This window comes from Saimiri boliviensis, chromosome 7 (genome assembly GCF_048565385.1).
Source record: "Saimiri boliviensis isolate mSaiBol1 chromosome 7, mSaiBol1.pri, whole genome shotgun sequence".
Classification (NCBI taxonomy): domain Eukaryota; kingdom Metazoa; phylum Chordata; class Mammalia; order Primates; family Cebidae; genus Saimiri; species Saimiri boliviensis.
Window position 1 is genome coordinate 31,631,287 of NC_133455.1, and position 18,769 is coordinate 31,650,055.

The 18,769-nt window shown below is 40.7% G+C and overlaps 1 protein-coding gene and 1 non-coding gene across 3 annotated transcripts in view; one reads left to right on the forward strand and one right to left on the reverse strand.

The window, feature by feature from the left end:
* UTP20 (UTP20 small subunit processome component) overlaps positions 1-18,769 on the reverse strand; it is a 113,451-nt gene that overhangs the window by 19,497 nt on the left and 75,185 nt on the right. For both annotated transcript variants that reach the window (XM_074402345.1, XM_010340216.3), the window contains exons 42-50: positions 17,908-18,047; positions 17,523-17,679; positions 11,809-11,907; positions 10,167-10,334; positions 8,013-8,179; positions 6,894-7,035; positions 5,327-5,443; positions 1,100-1,270; positions 456-587 (exon numbers count right to left, since the gene is read on the reverse strand). In XM_074402345.1, coding sequence (XP_074258446.1) covers positions 456-587; positions 1,100-1,270; positions 5,327-5,443; positions 6,894-7,035; positions 8,013-8,179; positions 10,167-10,334; positions 11,809-11,907; positions 17,523-17,679; positions 17,908-18,047 — 1,293 coding nt within the window. The remainder of the gene's footprint in view (positions 1-455; positions 588-1,099; positions 1,271-5,326; positions 5,444-6,893; positions 7,036-8,012; positions 8,180-10,166; positions 10,335-11,808; positions 11,908-17,522; positions 17,680-17,907; positions 18,048-18,769) is intronic.
* On the forward strand, positions 15,647-15,748 carry LOC120365226 (small nucleolar RNA U13). The gene has a single exon (XR_005580232.1). It is a non-coding gene; the product is annotated as a small nucleolar RNA U13 (small nucleolar RNA).

The window sequence follows — 18,769 nt, forward strand, 5'->3', positions numbered from 1 at the left end:
ACAAAAGGAAAAGACATACTCATTTTATGTGTTTTGTTGTAGACGGATAGAAGCAGTCTTGGTGCTAAAGCAAACACAGGAAATTTTCAAACACAATAAAGTATCTTCAAGACACACTTAAGCACAAAGAACACAACACTTAAACATACACTTCAAATTGGTAAAAATCCTGAGTTTTATGTTATGTACATTTTACCACACTAAGAAAAAAAACATAAATAAAGAATACCTGTATTTGTACAGAATTCCCTGGAAATGTTAAGACAGGGCTCACATTTAAACATTTTTCATAAGCAAATGTTCACTTGTAATTGACCCACCAAAATCAGAACAATCTAGACACATTACTTAATTTCCAAAGTCTACAGCTAGTCAAAACACTATGTTCCGTGTGTTCAAAATATCTGCTGTGAAGCTCATAAACCAAAACAGTCAACATTCTGGCGACACCATACCTTCAGAAGACCAAAGGCGGTGGCTTGTCTTGAAGTATCATAAATGTCCTCCTCAGCATAGGCCAGTAGAACGTGGAGCTGTTTTTCAGTTATCTGGTAAGACTTGACTTTCTTGACAAGTATGGTCACACACTGCAAGTTACAATAGTGATGTTCACAGCCAGCACATTCCACAATTGGGGTCCAGGAAAATGACAAGGAGTTACTTAACACAACACACAGTGTGCTTTTCCACACAGGATTCCAGCCCTCTAGCCTTAGCAAATTACTCCAGAAAAAATTTTATCCATAACCACAAAGGGCAACTAAGTTTTGATATTAATCTTGGTTTTAGCTTTTGGGTCAGGGTCTTGCTCTGTCATCCAGGCTGGAGTGCAGTGATGGAGTGCAGTGATCATAGCTTACGGCAGCCTCAGCCTCCCAAGTAGCTGGGACTAAAGGTACATGTCACCATACCCAGCTAATTTTTTAAATATTTTTTAAACGTACAAATGGGGTCTTGTTATATTGACCAAGCTGGTTTTGAACTCTTAGGCTCAAGCAATCCTTCCACCTCAGCTTCCCAAAGTGCTGGGATTACAGGTGTAAGCCACTGCACCTGGTTCCATCCTGGCTTTTTCCAAGTGCAAGTGAGGACATCTCACCTTGAAACAATTAACCACCAGGTGGAAGTTCTGGCCCCTGGCAGCCCCGAGCTTTGCATAGTCCTTCAGCAGAAGGAAGAGGTGTTTTGTCAGCTGCTCTGCTTTTGTTTCTATGGAAGGCAGCGGGAACCTCAAGACCCAAATCAGGCATTGTAAAGCACCTGTGATCACCTGAAAAAAAAAAAATCGACAACTTATGACATGACTGAATCCAACAATCCAGCAACTGAGGCTATGCAGACTTTTTTTTTTTGAGACGGAGTTTTGTTCTTGTTACCCAGGCTGGAGTGCAATGGTGCGATCTTGGCTCACTGCAACCTCCACCTCCTGGGTTTAAGCAATTCTCCTGCCTCAGCTTCCTGAGTAGCTGGGACTACAGATGTGCGCCACCATGTCCAGCTAATTTTTGTATTTTTAGTAGAGACGGGGTTTCACCATGTTGACCAGGATGGTCTCGATCTCTTGACCTCGTGATCCACCCGCCTAAGCCTCCCAAAGTGCTGGGATTATAGGCGTGAGCCACGGTGCCCAGCCTATGCAGACTCTTTAAATGATTGTGCTGGATAAATAAAGATGCTGAGCCCAGCCCACTCGGGAAGAACTGTGCCCAAAATGAATTTCCAATTCCTGGTTGTAGAAGTATTTGCTTATCCATAACAAATGAAGGTAGATCATAACGAAATACGAAAAGGCACTATATTCTTTTTATAATTTCATTTTATCTTTGTTTAAACATTTTATTTTTTTTTAAATAGACAAGGTCTCACTAGGTTGCCAGGGCTGGTCTTGAACTCCTGGACTCAAGCAATCCTCCTGCCTCAGCCTCTCCAGTGCTGGGATCACAGGCATGAGCCAACATGCCCGGCCACATTCTTAACCTATTTATAGGAGTTTACGGAGGTTATACGATTTGGATAGGTTGGTGAATTTTACAATTTGTTTTTCAAAAATACATTTTAAATGGCTTTTCTGTTTTCTAGAATGGTACTTCAATGTAATCTACTCTTACTAAGCTTGAATTAGGTATAGAAAGCACTCTACTAGGTATTATATATACACAAAGATAAAAAGGATACCTTCTCTGCATTTATGCAGCAGACAGTTAACTCAGATATTAACCATAAAAACAATGAACTATCATTTAATATAGTTAAGTGCTATGGAAAAAGATATGGAAATAGTATGCTGAGATCCCTGAACCTCCAAGGCCAAATTTGAAAGCACCTGGATCAGCTAGATCAGCTCTATTTTTTTTTTTTTTTTTTTTTTTTTTTGAGATGGAGTCTTGCACTGTCACCCAGGCTGGAGTGCAATGGCACAGTCTAGGCTCACTGCAACCTGTCTCTCCAGTTCAAGCAATTCTCCTGCCTCAGCCTCCCAAGTAGCTGAGACTACAGGTGCACACCACCAACCTGACTAATTTTTATATTTTTAGTAGAGACGAGGTTTCACCATGTTGGCCAGGCTGGTCTCAAACCCCTGACCTCGTGATCCACCTGCCTTGGCCTCCCAAAGTGCTGGGATTACAGGTGAGAGCCACCACACCTGGCAAGGTCAGCTCTATCTAATAATACCCTTGCTGTTCTGGCTGCTGAGAGCTCCTCATGGCTAGATTAAGGCATAGAAAAGCGAGCTTGGGAGTCAGAAAGACCTGGGCTTACACCCTAGGTCTGCAACTGATTACCTTTCCGACTCCAGAGATGTAACTTAACCTCTTGGCACCTTCATCTGTAAAGTAGGTGACATGAGAAAAATGGGACATATGTAGGCAATGGAGTCTGACAGACCTAGGTTCATAGCCTTCTGTACCTAGGCCCTAGCCCTAATTTTCTCATTTATAAAACAGAAATAGTAAGACCATATGGCTCAGGGGTGGTTGTGAGGATCAGAGATAATGCTCTTGGGATTCATAACATGGAGCAATAGTAGTGACAAAGGTGATGATGATGATTGGTAAGGGACAAAATCATTCACCCTCATGAAGCTTTGAGGATCAAATGAAATACTTAATGGGCTGGGCACAGTGGCTCACTCCTGTAATCCCAGCACTTTGAGAGGCTGAGGCAGGCGGATCACGAGGTCAAGAGATTAAGACCATCCTGGCCAACATGAAGAAACCCTGCCTCTACTAAAAATACAAAACTTAGCTGGGCATGGTGGTGCATGCCTGTTAGTCGTAGCTACTCGGGAGGCTGAGGCAGGAGATTCACTTGAAGCCAGGAGGCAGAGATGGAGTGAGCCGAGATTGTGTCACAGTACTCCAGGCTGGCAACATAGAGAAAAGAAATAATGTACCTAGGAGGGTTTTAAAACTGTTAAAGACTATCCAAACATACAGAATTAGTAAACAGGGAAGTGATTTAACGTAGCATACAGTGGTGGTTCATGATGTCATAAATCTCTTTAAAACTCAATCATCTTGTCCAGGTGCAGTGGCTCACGCCTATAATCCCAGCACTATAGGAGGCTGAGAAGGGCGGATCACCTGACGTCAGGGGTTTGAGACCACCCTGGCCAAAATGATAAAACCACATCTCTACTAAAAATACAAAAGTTAGTCAGCCATGGTGGTGTGCACCTGTAATCCCAGCTACCTGGGAGGCTGAGGCAGAAAAATCCTTTGAACCTGGAAGGTGGAGGTTGAAATGAGCTGAGATCATACTCTAGCCTGCGTGACAGAGCAAGACTCCGTCTCAAAAAAATAAAAACAAAAACAAAAACAAAACAACAACAATGGAACTGAACAGAGGCCTGGGAGGCAACTCCACACATCTACAACCATCCGATCTTTGACAAACCTGAAAAAAACAAGCAATGGGGAAAGGATTCCCTGTTTAATAAATGGTGTTGGGAAAACTGGCTAGCCATGTGCAGAAAGCAGAAACTGGACCCCTTCCTGACACCTTACACCAAAATTAACTCCAGATGGATTAAAGACTTAAACATCAGACCTAATACCATAAAAACCCTAGAAGAAAATCTAGGCAAAACCATTCAGGACACAGGCATAGGCAAGGACTTCATGACCAAAATACCAAAAGCATTGGCAACGAAAGCCAAAATAGACAAATGGGACCTAATCAAACTCCACAGCTTCTGCATGGCAAAAAAACAGTCATTAGAGTGAATCAGCAACCAACAGAATGGGAAAAAATTTTTGCAGTCTACCCATCTGACAAAGGGCTGATATCCAGAATTTACAAAGAACTAAAACAGATCTACAAGAAAAAAACAAACAAGCCCATTCAAAAATGGGCGAAGGATATGAACAGACACTTTACAAAACAAGACATACATGAGGCCAACAAACATATGAAAAAATGCTCATCATCACTGGTCATTAGAGAAATGCAAATCAAAACTACATTGAGTTACCATCTCACACCAGTTAGAATGGTGATCATTAAAAAATCTGGAGACAACAGATGTTGGAGAGGATGTGGAGAAATAGGAACACTCTTACACTGTTGGTGGGAATGTAAATTAATTCAACCACTGTGGAAGACAGTGTGGCGATTCCTCAAGGACCTAATAATAGAAATTCCATTTGACCCAGCAATCCTATTACTGGGTATATATCCAAAGGATTATAAATCTTTCTACTATAAGGACACATGCCCAGGAATGTTCATTGCAGCACTGTTTACAATAGCAAAGACCTGGAACCAACCCAAATGCTCATCGATGATAGACTGGATAGGGAAAATGTGGTACATATACACCATAGAATATTATGCAGCCATCAAAAACGATGAGTTCGTGTCCTTTGTAGGGACATGGATGAACCTGGAAACCACCATTCTCAGCAAACTGACACAAGAGCAGAAAATCAAACACCACATGTTCTCACTCGTAGGCGGGTGTTGAACAATGAGAACACATGGACACAGGGAGGGGAGCACTACACACTGGGGTCTGTTGGGGGAAATGGGGGAGGGATGGGGGGTGGGGAGGTGGGGAGAAATGCCAGATACAGGTGAAGGGGAGGAAGGCAGCAAATCACACTGCCATGTGTGTACCTATGCAACAATCTTGCATGTTCTTCACATGTACCCCAAAACCTAAAATGCAATAACAACAACAACAACAACAACAACAACAACCAAACCAACAAAACCTCAATCATCTCATAAAGCTTGAGCCCAAGAATAAGCATTAGGTATTCTGCACAACATAGTTCTTCTGAAGGAACAAATGCTCCAATGCAGAGAGCAAACCAATGCTCACCTTCACATCCATGGAGCCCAAGCAGTCTATGAGGAGAGACACAAAAGGATCCAGCATTTCCAGGATATGTTCACTTGAAGACTTGATCTTTGAAGTCTTCAGACTCAGATGCAGCAGCTGGGAGATTTCAAAAAGATATTTTACATTAGTTGCCCATTAGACCAGATGAGTTAAGTAAACGTGAAATGATTTTAAGAGACAAGCAAGAAATGTTAAGATATTTCTATCTGAAATGATAAAAAATTCTTAAGGAATGACAAACTGCCTGGGAGGGTCTCAGTAAGTCAAGGTGAGAGCTTGCTATGCAGCTGAGATGCTAAGTGCATTTACCAGAGTCCATTTTCTCAGCTTCTACTGTGATTCCAGGCACTGGCTTAGCACACAGAACATGGCAATAACCAGGATGGACATGGCCTCTGTTCTCATGGATCTTAGCCAGACTCTAAGGAAATGATGACGTGTACAGCATGCTTTGAGAATTGTGTGGGAATCTGGTAGAGCAACGAGTGGGTGGTGAGTTCCTGGGGCAGGAAAGAGTATGGTGACTTTCTGGATGGGAATGGAAGCTAGTGTGGCTGGAACATGTGTTAGAAAAACGAGAGTCAATGAAGGATTTTTTTTAAAGGAAATGATTACGTTTGTGCTTTTAAAAGCTCACCGTGTTTTAATTTTATTTAGAGACAGGGTCTCACTCTGTTGTCCACGCTGGAGTGCAGTGGTGTGATCATAGCTCACCATAGCCTCAAACTCCTGGGCTCAAGCAATTCTCCCACCTCAGCCTCCTGAGTAGCTAGGACTACAGGTGACTAAAGGTACATGTCATCATGCCTGGCTAATTAAAAAATGATTTTTTTTTTTTTTTTTTTTTTTTTGTAGAGATGGAGTCTCATTACGTTGCCCAGGCTGGTTTCAGACTCCTATCCTCAAGTGATCTTCCGGCTTTAGCCTCCCCAAATGCTGGGATTATGGGTATTAGCCACCATGTCTGGCCACACACCATCTTTTAAATTAAAAGTAGTTCAGAGGCTATAATCCCAGCACTTTAGGAGGCTGAGACGGGTGGATCACGAGGTCAGAAGATCAAGGCCATCCTAGCCAACATGGTGAAATAGCATCTCTACTAAAAATACAAAAATTAGCTGAGTGTGGTGGCACATGCCTGTGATCCCAGCTACTCAGGAGGCTGAGGCAGGAGACTGCTTGAACCAGGGAGTGGAGGTTGCAGTGAGCAGAGATCATGCTACTGCACTCTAGCCTGGTGAGAGAGCGAGATTTGGTCTCAAAAAAGAAAAAAAGTAGTTCATAACGGCTCACGGGCAAAGCACCAGTAAGAACTTAATAAATATTTGAGAAGAATCATTAATTCTGGGACAGTTGCATCTTCAATGTAAGTGCTGGAAGAGATAAATAGTAAATGGACCAATGCGTCTGTAAAAAAAAAAAAAAATCTAAAAAGTATTTACAGTTAAGGCATTTCCAATGGAAGTGAAGAGTACTAGAAATTCAACAGAAGATTAAAAGGTGCAGACCCCTGAAGGAAGCAAGTTTCATTTTAATGTTATCTTACTCGAAGCCCGGACTCAATAAATATGTGCATGTTGGTTTTCCTGCTCACAACAGCTTTCTGTCCGCCTCGAACTGGAGTTGGGGGGAGCAGAAGGCAGCTCTGCGGTGGTAGACGTGGATCCGGTGCTGGGGCTACTGGATTTCTGTCAATCACGTGGCATAAGAAGAGGGGAAAGAACACTGTCAGCTGCATTGCAAGAAGTGACAGTGGCCCTTCTAAAGTGACGAAAGCCAACACTAAATAATGTGCCATTTGCTTGGACTTTTGTCACCCCCCAACCATGAAGAGATTATTAGGCTGTTGATTAAGGTTACTAAGACAATATGTTTATATTAAGATGAACAGCAAGAAGACACTCTCGTTTGATTTCTGAAAATAAATGCCAAGGAGTCTCTCTTAGACCACAGAAGCAAAACCAAAAGGAAGTTTACTAATGTATAAGATATATAAAATTACATATATATATATATATATATATATATAATTATTATTTTTTTTTTTTGAGACAGTCTTGCTCTGTTGCCTAGGCTGGAGTGCAGTGGCCCGATTTTGGCTCACTGCAACCTCCGCTTCATGGGTTCAAGTGATTCTCTCCTGCCTCAGCCTCCCATATAGCCAGGATTACAGGCACCCACCACTACACTTGGCTAATTTTTATATTTTTAGTAGAGACAGGGTTTCAGCAAATTGGCGAGGCTGGTCTCAACTCCTGACCTTGGGTGACCTGCTCGGCTCGGCCTCCCAAAGTGCTGGGGTTACAGGCATGAGCCACCGTGCCTGGCCTACAAAATGTTTTAAAATCTTTTAAGGTCTCAATTTCTGTTTAATCAGAATGCAAGATACAGATTTAAAATCCATCCTATCTTTGAATCAATAAATCTTTAAAACAAAATGGTATCAGGGAAATGCCAAAATAACCAGCTGCTGTCACAGCTACCTAATTTATGGGAAAATCTCATGTTGAAATGTATCACATCATAAAGTACCATCTAAGAACTCAAGTGGTCATAATTTTACTTTTAAAATTTCATTCTTTACTAAAGCAAATTATTAAAACAACCCACAAAATACCTTAACAGATGCAGATACCAAAATGACAGTTTGTTTCTTCCAACTTACTTTTCTTTTTCTGTTAACAGAGGAAGATTTTCACTGATTAAGCCGTAACTGAGTAATAGAATGGATTCAGCTGTCATTTCCTGATTTACAATTAATCCCACTGTGATTCGGCGTAAGGTTTCATGAACTTTCCGGGCCAGTTTCAGACTTGTGGTATTTTGTAAGATCTAAAAGCAGAACATAAATGTCATGCTGAGATGACACAGAAATGCATTTTGATGTGGCATAATGGTGGTTTTCTTTTATATATTTGCTTTCTAATATACCTTTGGCTTTCTCCTAATTAAAAAACATTCTTAATACAATTTCAAACACAGATAAAACACAAAAAGTGACAGCTACTTATAATCTCAACCCGAGGAAGAACCACTGTGCAGGCTTCTGAGCCTTGGGTTTCCCCAACTCCTGCCCTGCTCTCTGCTGGTGAGTCCTCGGGGCACAATGACAGAGATATGAGACTTCTAAGTTAACATTAACTCTCCCAGCACATTAACAGGCGTGACTTAGAGGCAAATACACACATGCACACAATCAACAAAATGTATTCACTACTCATAGCAAACCACGAGAATGACGTGCTGCCATGGCCAAGCCTCAGGGTCTGATATCAGTTACTGGGCCAAATCAGAGGAACCTAATGGGAATCAGGATCAGCGACCTCAGAAAATAGCGCTTCAGAGTTATTATCTTGCATGAGACATAGTATTAGTAACTTTCAATACCTTGGAGGGACTTTGTAATATACATCACGGATATATGTGCTCTGGTTACTCTTTTTCATCCTCAAAATGTATCTAATATTCTTAGAGAAGGCTCCAATAAAACTAAATGCATCCTAGGAGTAATTATGGAGTTCATCTAGCACCAGAACATTTGGAACTAGTGTAATTCACGTCAATACATAGTGCTCTTTGCTCTAGTTTTAGTACACAAAACTTTAATAAATTAACATTTAATTGATGTTCACCTCTGCCATAGGCACAGCAAACAACAGGAAGGTGGGTAAATTACAGTCCCTGCTCTCCAGGAAGCAGAATGAAACCATGGTAGGAATGTGAACTTTGGATCAGAAAGATCTAGAACTAAACCCCTATCTCTTTAATCATGTTCCTTTCTACCTTTCAAAGCCTGAATTTTCTTATTTGTAAAATGAAAGTACCATCAATCTCACAGGGTATGCAGATTAAGAGAGGTAACATAGCAGTGCTTTAGAATATATCAATAAATGCCAGTTTTCTTCCTTTTGACAACCTGGGAGTGGCAATCTGTGTCCAAAAGCTTTCTAATATATATTTACTCCAAATTTAAATCAATTTTTTTGTAAATGTAAATATATATGTTTTAAATAGAGATTGAGTCTTGCTGTTGCCCAGGTTGGTCTCAAACTCCTGGGCTCAAGCAATTCCTTCTGCCTTGGCCTTCCGAAGTGCTGGAATTACAGGTGTGACCCACCATGCCTGGACTAAAATAAATTCTTTTTTTTTTTTTTTTTTTTTTGAGACAGAGTTTTGCTCTTGTTACCCAGGCTGGAGTGCAACGGCGCGATCTCGGCTCACCGCAACCTCCGCCTCCTGGGTTCAGGCAATTCTCCTGCCTCAGCCTCCTGAGTAGCTGAGATTACAGGCACGTGCCACCATGCCCAGCTAATTTTTTGTATTTTTAGTAGAGACGGGGTTTCACCATGTTGACCGGGATGGTCTCGATCTCTCGACCTCGTGATCCACCCGCCTCGGCCTCCCAAAGTGCTGGGATTACAGGCTTGAGCCACCGCGCCCGGCCTTAAAATAAATTCTTAATAAAACTTCAAACATGGACATCAACATATAAAGAAAAGTCACTCATAACCTCAACCCCAGGGTGTGGCTTATGTGCCTCTAGATTTCTTCATGTTCTTAGCTGCTGACTTGACCCAGCTACAATATTCACCTGTGCTCAATTCTTGTTGCCTTTCTTTCTCATCTCATGGTTTACACTGGTGACTATGACTTTGGAATCAAAGCACTCATGTACTGGCCATATGGTCCTGGGGCCCTAGCACCAAAGGAAATCATGGGTGATCAAGAACAGTGTTTGAGTTTGCCCCACACATCGTTCCTTTCAGAAACTCATGAGATTGTAATGCTGTGATCTCCTGAACGGCATTCAAGTCCTTACCTCTTTTAACGGAAGGATAAGTTTTGTAACCTGATCTTTTCCTACAAACTTGCCCAGGATTTCATAAGAATCGTAACTTTTGCTTCTTCGTGCTTCCATGACTTTGGAGAGGATCTGCTTTACTTCCTTCTCTTCAGCAACAGCACCAAACAACTCATGGTTAAAAATCTTTGGAAGAAAAAGGACAAATGGCAATTATGTGCACTCAGGAAGATACGTCAACATAAGCAGTCACTGAATAAAGGTCCTGGTACGTTCAAATCAAAGAAATATAAGTTGGACTGGACTCAAATTAGATGGAAGAAATTTCTTTTAGAATGCACCTCTTTTCAATGCAATTTAGGGACCAATTGCTAAAAAAACAAACACTTAAAATTTGATACTAATGGGAAACAAAAGAAAAACCCTTCACAGATGTACATATATAATTGTATGACTGTACAGGCAGGCACTTCTTTTTTTTTTAATCTTTTTTTTCCTTTTATTCTTCCCTTCGCTTATTTCTGAACAGGTACTTCTTTTTTGATGTTTCCCTTCAAGAAGTTCTCAGAATATCTGCAATCTAATTAATTATTTACTTATTTTCTGAGACAGAGTCCCACTCTATCACCCAGGCTGGAGTGCAATAGTGTAATCTCAGCTCACTGCAACCTCCACCTCCTGGGTTCAAGCAATTCTTGTGTCTCAGCCTTCCAAGTAGCTGGGATTACAGGCATGTGCCACCCTACCTAACTTTTGTATTTTTAACAGAGATAGGGTTTCACCATGTAGCCCACGCTGGTCTTAAACTCCTGGTCTCAAGTGATCCACCCACCTTGGCCTCTGAAAGTGCTGGGATCACAGGTGTGAGCCACTTTGCCTGCTCTAATGTAAATATTTAAATCGAAATTCAAAATGTTAGTGTCTATATTTTAAAACAAATGAACAAGAGGTTATGTGGCAAATTTCTCTTCACAATCGTAGCCTCCAAATTAGCACACTATCCATTTTTTTTTTTTTTTTTTTTTAACACAGAGTCTCGCTGTGTCACCCAGGCTGAAATAGCACAATTTGTGCTCACTGCAACCTCTACCTCCTGGGTTCAAGCGATTCTCCTGCCTCAGCCTCCTAGATAACTGGGATTATAGGTGCACACCACCCTACCTGGCTAATTTTTGTATTTTTGTTAGAGACAGGACTTCACCATGTTGCAAGGCTGGTTTCGAACTCCTGACCTCAAGTGATCTGCCCATATCAGCCTCCCAAAGTGCTGGGTTTACAGGCACGAGCCACAGTGCTTGGCCCAATTTTAAAAATTATTATTAATTTCCCAGTGTATTATAAATAAAGCTCTGGTGAACATAACCTATTCCTTAGAAATAGATTCGATGTGACTGAAAATTTTTTCTCATTTCAAAAGCTCTTGCTACACAATGGCAACTTACTTTCTGGAAAGAGCATACCAATTTATGACTTACTTGCAGTGACAGAGTGCTCACCTTGCTTTGGTCCTAGCTTTTTAAACCTCTGCTAGTCTAAAAGATAGGGTGTTACATTATTTTCATTTTTACAGGCTATTATTATTTCTTATTTTGTGAACTAATTTTTTTTATGTCCTTTGCCCACTGAAAATAAAATTGGAATTCCTTTCTGTAAGTCTTACCTCAATCATTATATCTAAACAAGAGTCCAAATCCCCAACTTGCAGCTTGTTGGTGAGGCCTTGCAGCAACATGTGAATGGTGAAAGTCAGCACATGGACCTAACAAGAGATGCACAGTGAGAATATGAAGAACATCACACTAGAAAAACACAAGATCTAGGAAGCACTGCAAAGAGAACACTCAGAGTTTATACATCTGTTTTTGCCAGGAGAAGCTTCAACAAATGAATGTAGTCATTTCACTACCTAAAATCTTGTAATCAAATGATCACTTTGTACCAAAGATGTTCAGAAACACACTACCATTCTTACGATCTGTTGTTATGACTAAATCAGGCCAGATTTATAAAGAAAAGCACAAGAGTCTTGAACTTTATTTTATTTTATTTTTTTTGTTTTAAAGATGGGGTTTCACCATGTTGGCCAGGCTGGTCTTGAACTCCTGACCTCAGGTGATCCACCCACCTTGGCCTCCCAAAGTGCTAGGATTACAGGCGTGAGCCACTGTGGCTGGTGAACTTTATTTCTATTTATTCTTTTTTTTTTTGAGATGGAGTCTTGCTCTTGTCACTCAGGCTGGAGTGTAATGGCATGATCTTGGCTCACTGTAACCTCCACCTCCCGGGTTCAAGAGATTCTTCTGTCTCAGCCTCCTGAGTAGCTGGGATTATAGGCACCCACCACCACGCCTGGCTAATTTTTTTTTTTTTTTGTATTTTTTGTATTTTTAGTAGAGATGGGGTTTCACCATACTGGCCAGGCTGATCTCAAACTCCTGACCTCAGGTGGTCTGCCCACCTCGGCCTCCCAAAGTGCTGGTATTACAAGTGTGAGCCACCATGCCTGGCCAAGAGTCTTGAACTTTAAAAAAGAAAACTAACCTGCAAATTAAGAAGCTTTCCCATGTTGAATGTAATTAAAGCTTGTAAATAAAATGTTATGAAGGAAACAAGTTTTTGTACCTCATAGCAACCAAGCTGATACTTCCTGAGAGCTTACTACAGGATAGGCACTATATTAATACCTTATATGTATTAAATCATTTAAGTCTCACTCAACCAATCTAGGGAGTACATACTACATTATCAGCAGTTTTTAGATGAGAAAGCTGAGGCACAAAGAGATCATGGGTAGGAATTGGTAGAGTGAGATTAGAAACCAGAGTCCCAGGCTCCGCAACACATTATCCTACCTCTCAAGCTTTTTGAAAGCTTTATGCTGTTTCTAGTCCTGTGAAATTATCAAGGTAAATATCAGATAATGATCATAGGCTAAGGAAACACATTTAGTTATTAAAACATAGACTGGGTCTTAAAGACACAGTTTCTTATGTACCTACTTGTAATCTTTAATTTTTTTTTTTGGTGGCAGAGTCTTGCTCTGTTGCCCAGGCTGGTGTGTAGTGGTGTAATCTTGGCTCATTGCAACCTCTGCCACCCAGGATCAATAAATTCTTGTGCCTCAGCCTCCCAGGTAGCTGGGATTACAGGCGTGCACCACCATACCAAGCTAATTTATATATAATATGTATATGTAGATGTATATATTTTTAGCAGAGACAGGATTTCAGCATGTTGGCTAGGCTGGTCTTGAACTCCTGACCTCAAGTGATCTGCCTGCCTCAGCTTTCCAAATTGCTGGGGTTACAAGTGTGAGCCACAGTGTCCAGACCCTACTTATAATCTCTAAGTACCTTTTTTTTTTTTTTGAGACCGAGTCTCACTCTCACTCTGACACCCAGCAGTCTGGAGTGCAGTGGCGTGATCTCAGCTCACTGTAACCTCTGCCTCCTGGGTTCAAGCAATTCTCCTGCCTCAGCCTCCTGAGCAGCTGGGACTACATGTGCACACCACCATGCCCAGCTAATTTTTGTATTTTTAGCAGAGACGAGGTTTCACCAAGTTGGCCAGGATGGTCTCAATCTCCTGACCTCAGGATCCACCGGCCTCAGCCTCCCAAAGTGCTGGGATTACAGGAGTGAGCCACCACGCCCAGCCTAAGTACTTTTATATACGGATGGTTCCTGACTTACAATGTTTTGATCTATGATTTTTCAACTTTATGAAGGATTTACTAGGACACTGTCTCATTATAAGTCAAAGAGCACAGCAAATGTTTGCTATGACATTTATATATATTTTTTGAGACAGGAGCTTGCTATGCTGTCAGGCTGGTTTTAAACACCCGGGCTCAAGGTGCTCACTTCCCACTACGGCCACCTGAGTCGCTGGCACTAAAGGTGCACGCCCCTATGTCCAACTTTCATTTATCTGTAAAAAATTCTTTTAGTGGGGGCGAGGATGAAGAGTGATACTCGAAGAGAACAATTTTGGTACAGTCTATGTGATTAATACTAAAGCTGAAATCAGTTGTTCTCTCAACTCTAATTTAGTTATTTTAACAAATAATAGGACAGACTTGAAGAACAGATGGTTAGAGAAAAAGAGGGCTACTCATTTAAATACCTCAGATGTTCCTTAAAAATGTGTGCATGAATCCTCAAGGACAGAGATGTATTATATCCCTCCTTGTCTGTCAGTTCTCAATAAGCCATGTCTTGCAATGCTGTGGTGGTGGCAGTAGCGTTGAAACGGGGATGGGCAGGAGCTACAACTCTGGGAGGGGAAGCTTCCTCTCAATTCATTGAACTACAGTTCTGAAAGGGTGGGCCTAGTCTACTTGCTTTTCTCTTTCTGTCTTGCCATTGCTTGGCCCCTGACATGGGCACAACTGCCGAAAGCCCATGGCAGAGTGGGAAAAATAAAGCCCCAGTTTTCTAGCTAGAAGATGGAAACAAATGCAAAAATTAAGTGTCCGCAAAGAAACAGATCTAAAGAAAAAAAAAATGAAAATTTTAGAATTGAAAAATCCCAAAATCGAAAAAAGAAACTCATTGGATGAGCCCAATCACAGAAGGATATGAAAGAGGGAAGAGTCAGTGAACCTGCAGATAGACGGAAAGAAATTAAAAAAATTATTCCACCTAAACCGAGTACAAGAAGACCAATACATATGTATGAATATAGCCCCAGGAACCAGTGGGAGAAAAACAAACATTCATTTTGCTGGAGTTCCAGGAGAGGAGAAAGAGTGCACTGCAGGAAATTTATTTAAAGAAATATCGGGGCCAGGTTTGGTGGCTCACACCTGTAATCCCAGCACTTTGGGAGGGCGATGCAGGCAGATCTCTTGAGTACAGGAATTCGAGACCAGCCTGGATAACATGGGGAAACCCATCTCTACTCAAAATACCGAAGAATTAGCTGGGCGTGGTGGCTAATGCCTGTAATCCTAGCACTGTTGTTATAACAGTTGGGCATTATCTGCCTGATGTGGAAGAAAAAGGAAAGAAAGGTTGGAAGGAAGCAGTACAATATTTTTAAAGGAAAGAACTAACCAGCTAAAAAGAAAGAACTGTTAAAGCAAAATTATATATCCAGCAACAATATGTTTCAGGAATGAAGGTAAAAGGAAGGCATTTCACAGAAGAAAGAAAACTTAGGAGGCTGAGGCATGAGAATTGCTTGAACCCGAGAAGTTGAGGTTGCAGTAAGCTGAGATCGCACCAGTGTACTCCAGCCTGGGTGACAAAGCAAGACTCTGTCTCCAAAAACAAACCAAAACAAAAAACAAAGAAATATTGGCTGAAAAGTCTTCAAATTTGGTCAAGAAGCTCAGCCGATGCTAAACAGTAAACTCAAAGAAATCCACACTTAAGACACACCATGATCAAACCGCTGAAAAATAACAACAAGGTCTTTAAAGCCATCAGAGAAAAACAACGCATTTTTTACAGGGGGACAACAAATTGAGTAACTCATCAGAAAGGCAGGAAGGGATGTTTCATAGTTTATAGGTGTGATGATTGGGTTTTTGTGTTATATGTGAGATGAGTTTCCCTCAAACCTTGAGACAACACTTGGGCATTATCTGCCTGATGTGGAAAAAGAAAAGAAAAGAAAGGCTGGAAGCAAGTAGTGTAATATTTTTAAAGGAAAGAACTAAAGAACTAAAAACAAAGAACTTAAAGCAAAATTATATATCCAGCAACAGTGTTTCAGAAACGAAGGTAAAAGGAAGACATTCATAGAAGAAAGAAAACTAAGAGAGTCTGTTGCCACCATGCGTGCTCCACAGCATTGCTAAAGGACACCCTCTAGACCAGGCGTCCCCAAACTACGGCCCACGGGCTGCATGCGGCCCCCTGAGGCCATTTATCTGGCCCTCAGCCACACTTCAGGAAGGGGCACCTCTTTCACTGGTGGTCAGTGAGAGGAGCACAGTATGTGGCAGCCCTGCAACGGTCTAAGGGACAGTGAACTGGCACCCTCTGTAAAAAGTTTGGGGACGCCCTGCTCTATACTACAGCAAAATTATATTAGAAAGAAATGTGGAAATTCAGAAATGATGGAAGAACAGCAGAAATCGTCAGTATCTGGGTAGAATAGACTACTCTTGAGTGCTTAAAACTTGTTTGACAATGATAAGCAAAAATTATAACACTGCCTAATGAAGTTTTCAATATGGAGATGTTAATACATAAAGAGCTATAATACAAAGGGTGAAGGGCAAAGGGACCTACAGGGTGATATGGTTCCTACATTCCACTTGAATTGGTAAAACACCAATTCTCAGTAGATTACTGAAAGTTCAGTTAATATATGGTAATCTATAGAACAACTACTAAAAATCTATACAAAGAAAGAGAGTCAAATGAATATGACACTTCTTAGAGTATTAGACTTACAGTCTATAGGAACCTTATCTATCAACAAACTAGGATGTACAAGGTAAAGCTAATTACCAGGAGTCTTAATCATGTAGATGGTACCAAAATTGTTTTCTTCAAGCATCATTCTTCGTCCCCACCCAAACAAATAACATGGCTGCTTACTGGAAAAGAACAAGCTACTGTGTTCCTCAAACTTTAAATTGCCCAGGGATCTTATTAAAAGGCAGTTTCTCACAAGCCCCCAGATGCTGCTGATACTGTTTGTCCGGGTGCCAGGCTTGGAACAGGAAGAGGCTAGATACCACATAACCGCTCAGAATGCTATGTATTCCACTTGGTGCTCTTTTATTTTTTGAGACAGGGTTTCACTCTGTAGCCCAGGCTGGAGTTCTGTGGCACAATCACAGCTCACTGCAGACTTGAACTTCCTGGCTCAAGCAGTCCTCCCACCTCAGCTTCTAGCTGGGACTACAGACATGTGCCATCAAGCTTGGCTATTTTTATTATTATTTATTGTAGGGAAAAAGTCTCACTATGTTACACAGGCTGGTCTTAAAGTCCTGGCCTAAAGTGATCCTCCCACCTTGGCCTCCCAAAGTGCTGTGTGTACAGGCATAAGCCATTGTGCCCAGCCTCTTATTTTATAACTTACATTTTATATTCCAACTCTTAAACAAATGTGTATGTAAATTATTGTTCCCACCAGCGATAATATAGTTAATACACATTCAAAAAGAATTATATTAAAATAACTCAGAGAACACAAAACTTGATATGAAGTAATTTGAGAGAAAAAGATAAGGCATGTAACCTAGGCCTATAAGGATCTTTTAAAAATCTGATATAGGAACTATTTAAATAACAGATTTCCTTAATACTAATCAGAAACTTTTGAATATTACTGCTTGGTGTCTCAGAGGATCAAATTTATTAAAGACAGGCCCAAAGTTCCATAACTTGCAGTGTTCAAGCTGTAATTTACCTGGTATCCACGGACAAGGGTAGTCTGTAATTCTTTTAAAACATATTGCAGGAAGTGCACACCAAGATCCTCTATTATTTTTGCAAGAGTGCTGCGTGCAATGTCTCTGATTTCTTGTGCTCTGTTCTTGAGTAGGGCACATACTTTCAGCAAAATACTAGAAAATGAGAAGTTGAAAAATGACTAATTAAATAAACAGAAGCAATTAAACATATAAATATGCTTTTGTCTCTTACTCCTAACTCAAATTTCCCTGTTAAGATTCTAAACCACAGCCAAGTTATGACAGTACTTTTCCTCTTCTTGACCAAAGAGATTCAAAAGTAACGAAGAAAAGAACCAATTTTTGAGTTTCGCTAAACTTCTAATTTGCTACAAAACGTACCTTGGCAGATTAGCTTCCATAACTTCTTGTGGAAGGGACTGCATCAGTTTAACCATGGCAAAAGCTAATGGAACTCGAACCACTTCCTCATCATTCACAACCTTTGACTTGATGAGCTTGTGTTCTTCTTCCCTTTTAGTCTGTGAGAAAAATTTAGGTTAAACTAAAAGGAAAATAAATGGATCAGGGATCTACCAACACTGCAACCTTGCATTTGAAAGACAAGTTTTCTAGAAGGATGATCATAAAATAAAAAAGGAAAGGAAAGAAAGACAGCTCTTTCTGTAGATCTTCAGCCCATTTCTAAGTTTATTTAAAAATAAACCAAATCTCTAATTTGAGGATAACCCTCTAAAAATTATAAAAATAACAGGAGTTAAGTAAGAATGTTTTTAAGAAGCAAGAATGTTCTACTTTCCAAAGAAGCCATCAGAAAAAAATAAAGCCAGATTTTCGCCAATATGGTTTAAGACTGCTGTGAAGTATAGGAAACTCATATAAAATGTGTGTCAGTTGGAGCTGTCAAGTGTTTGAGTGACACTGTTGGTATATAATAAATACAGGGCCTCACGTAAAGGTTTATTTACAGATATACAAAATACAAATCAATATTTTATACCAGGAGTTAGCAAACTTTTTGTGAACAGACAGCTTTATGGGCTCTGTTGAAATTACTCAACCCTGCTGCTGTAATGAAAAGGCAGTATTAAACACTATGTAAACAAATGGGTAACTGTGTTCCAATAAAACTATACAAACACAGGCCACAGGCTAGATTGAGTCCCTGAGCCATATTTGGCCAACCCATGTTTCACCGTGAGAAGAAAGGAAAGGCTCTGGCTTGACTGTTAAATGGTATCCC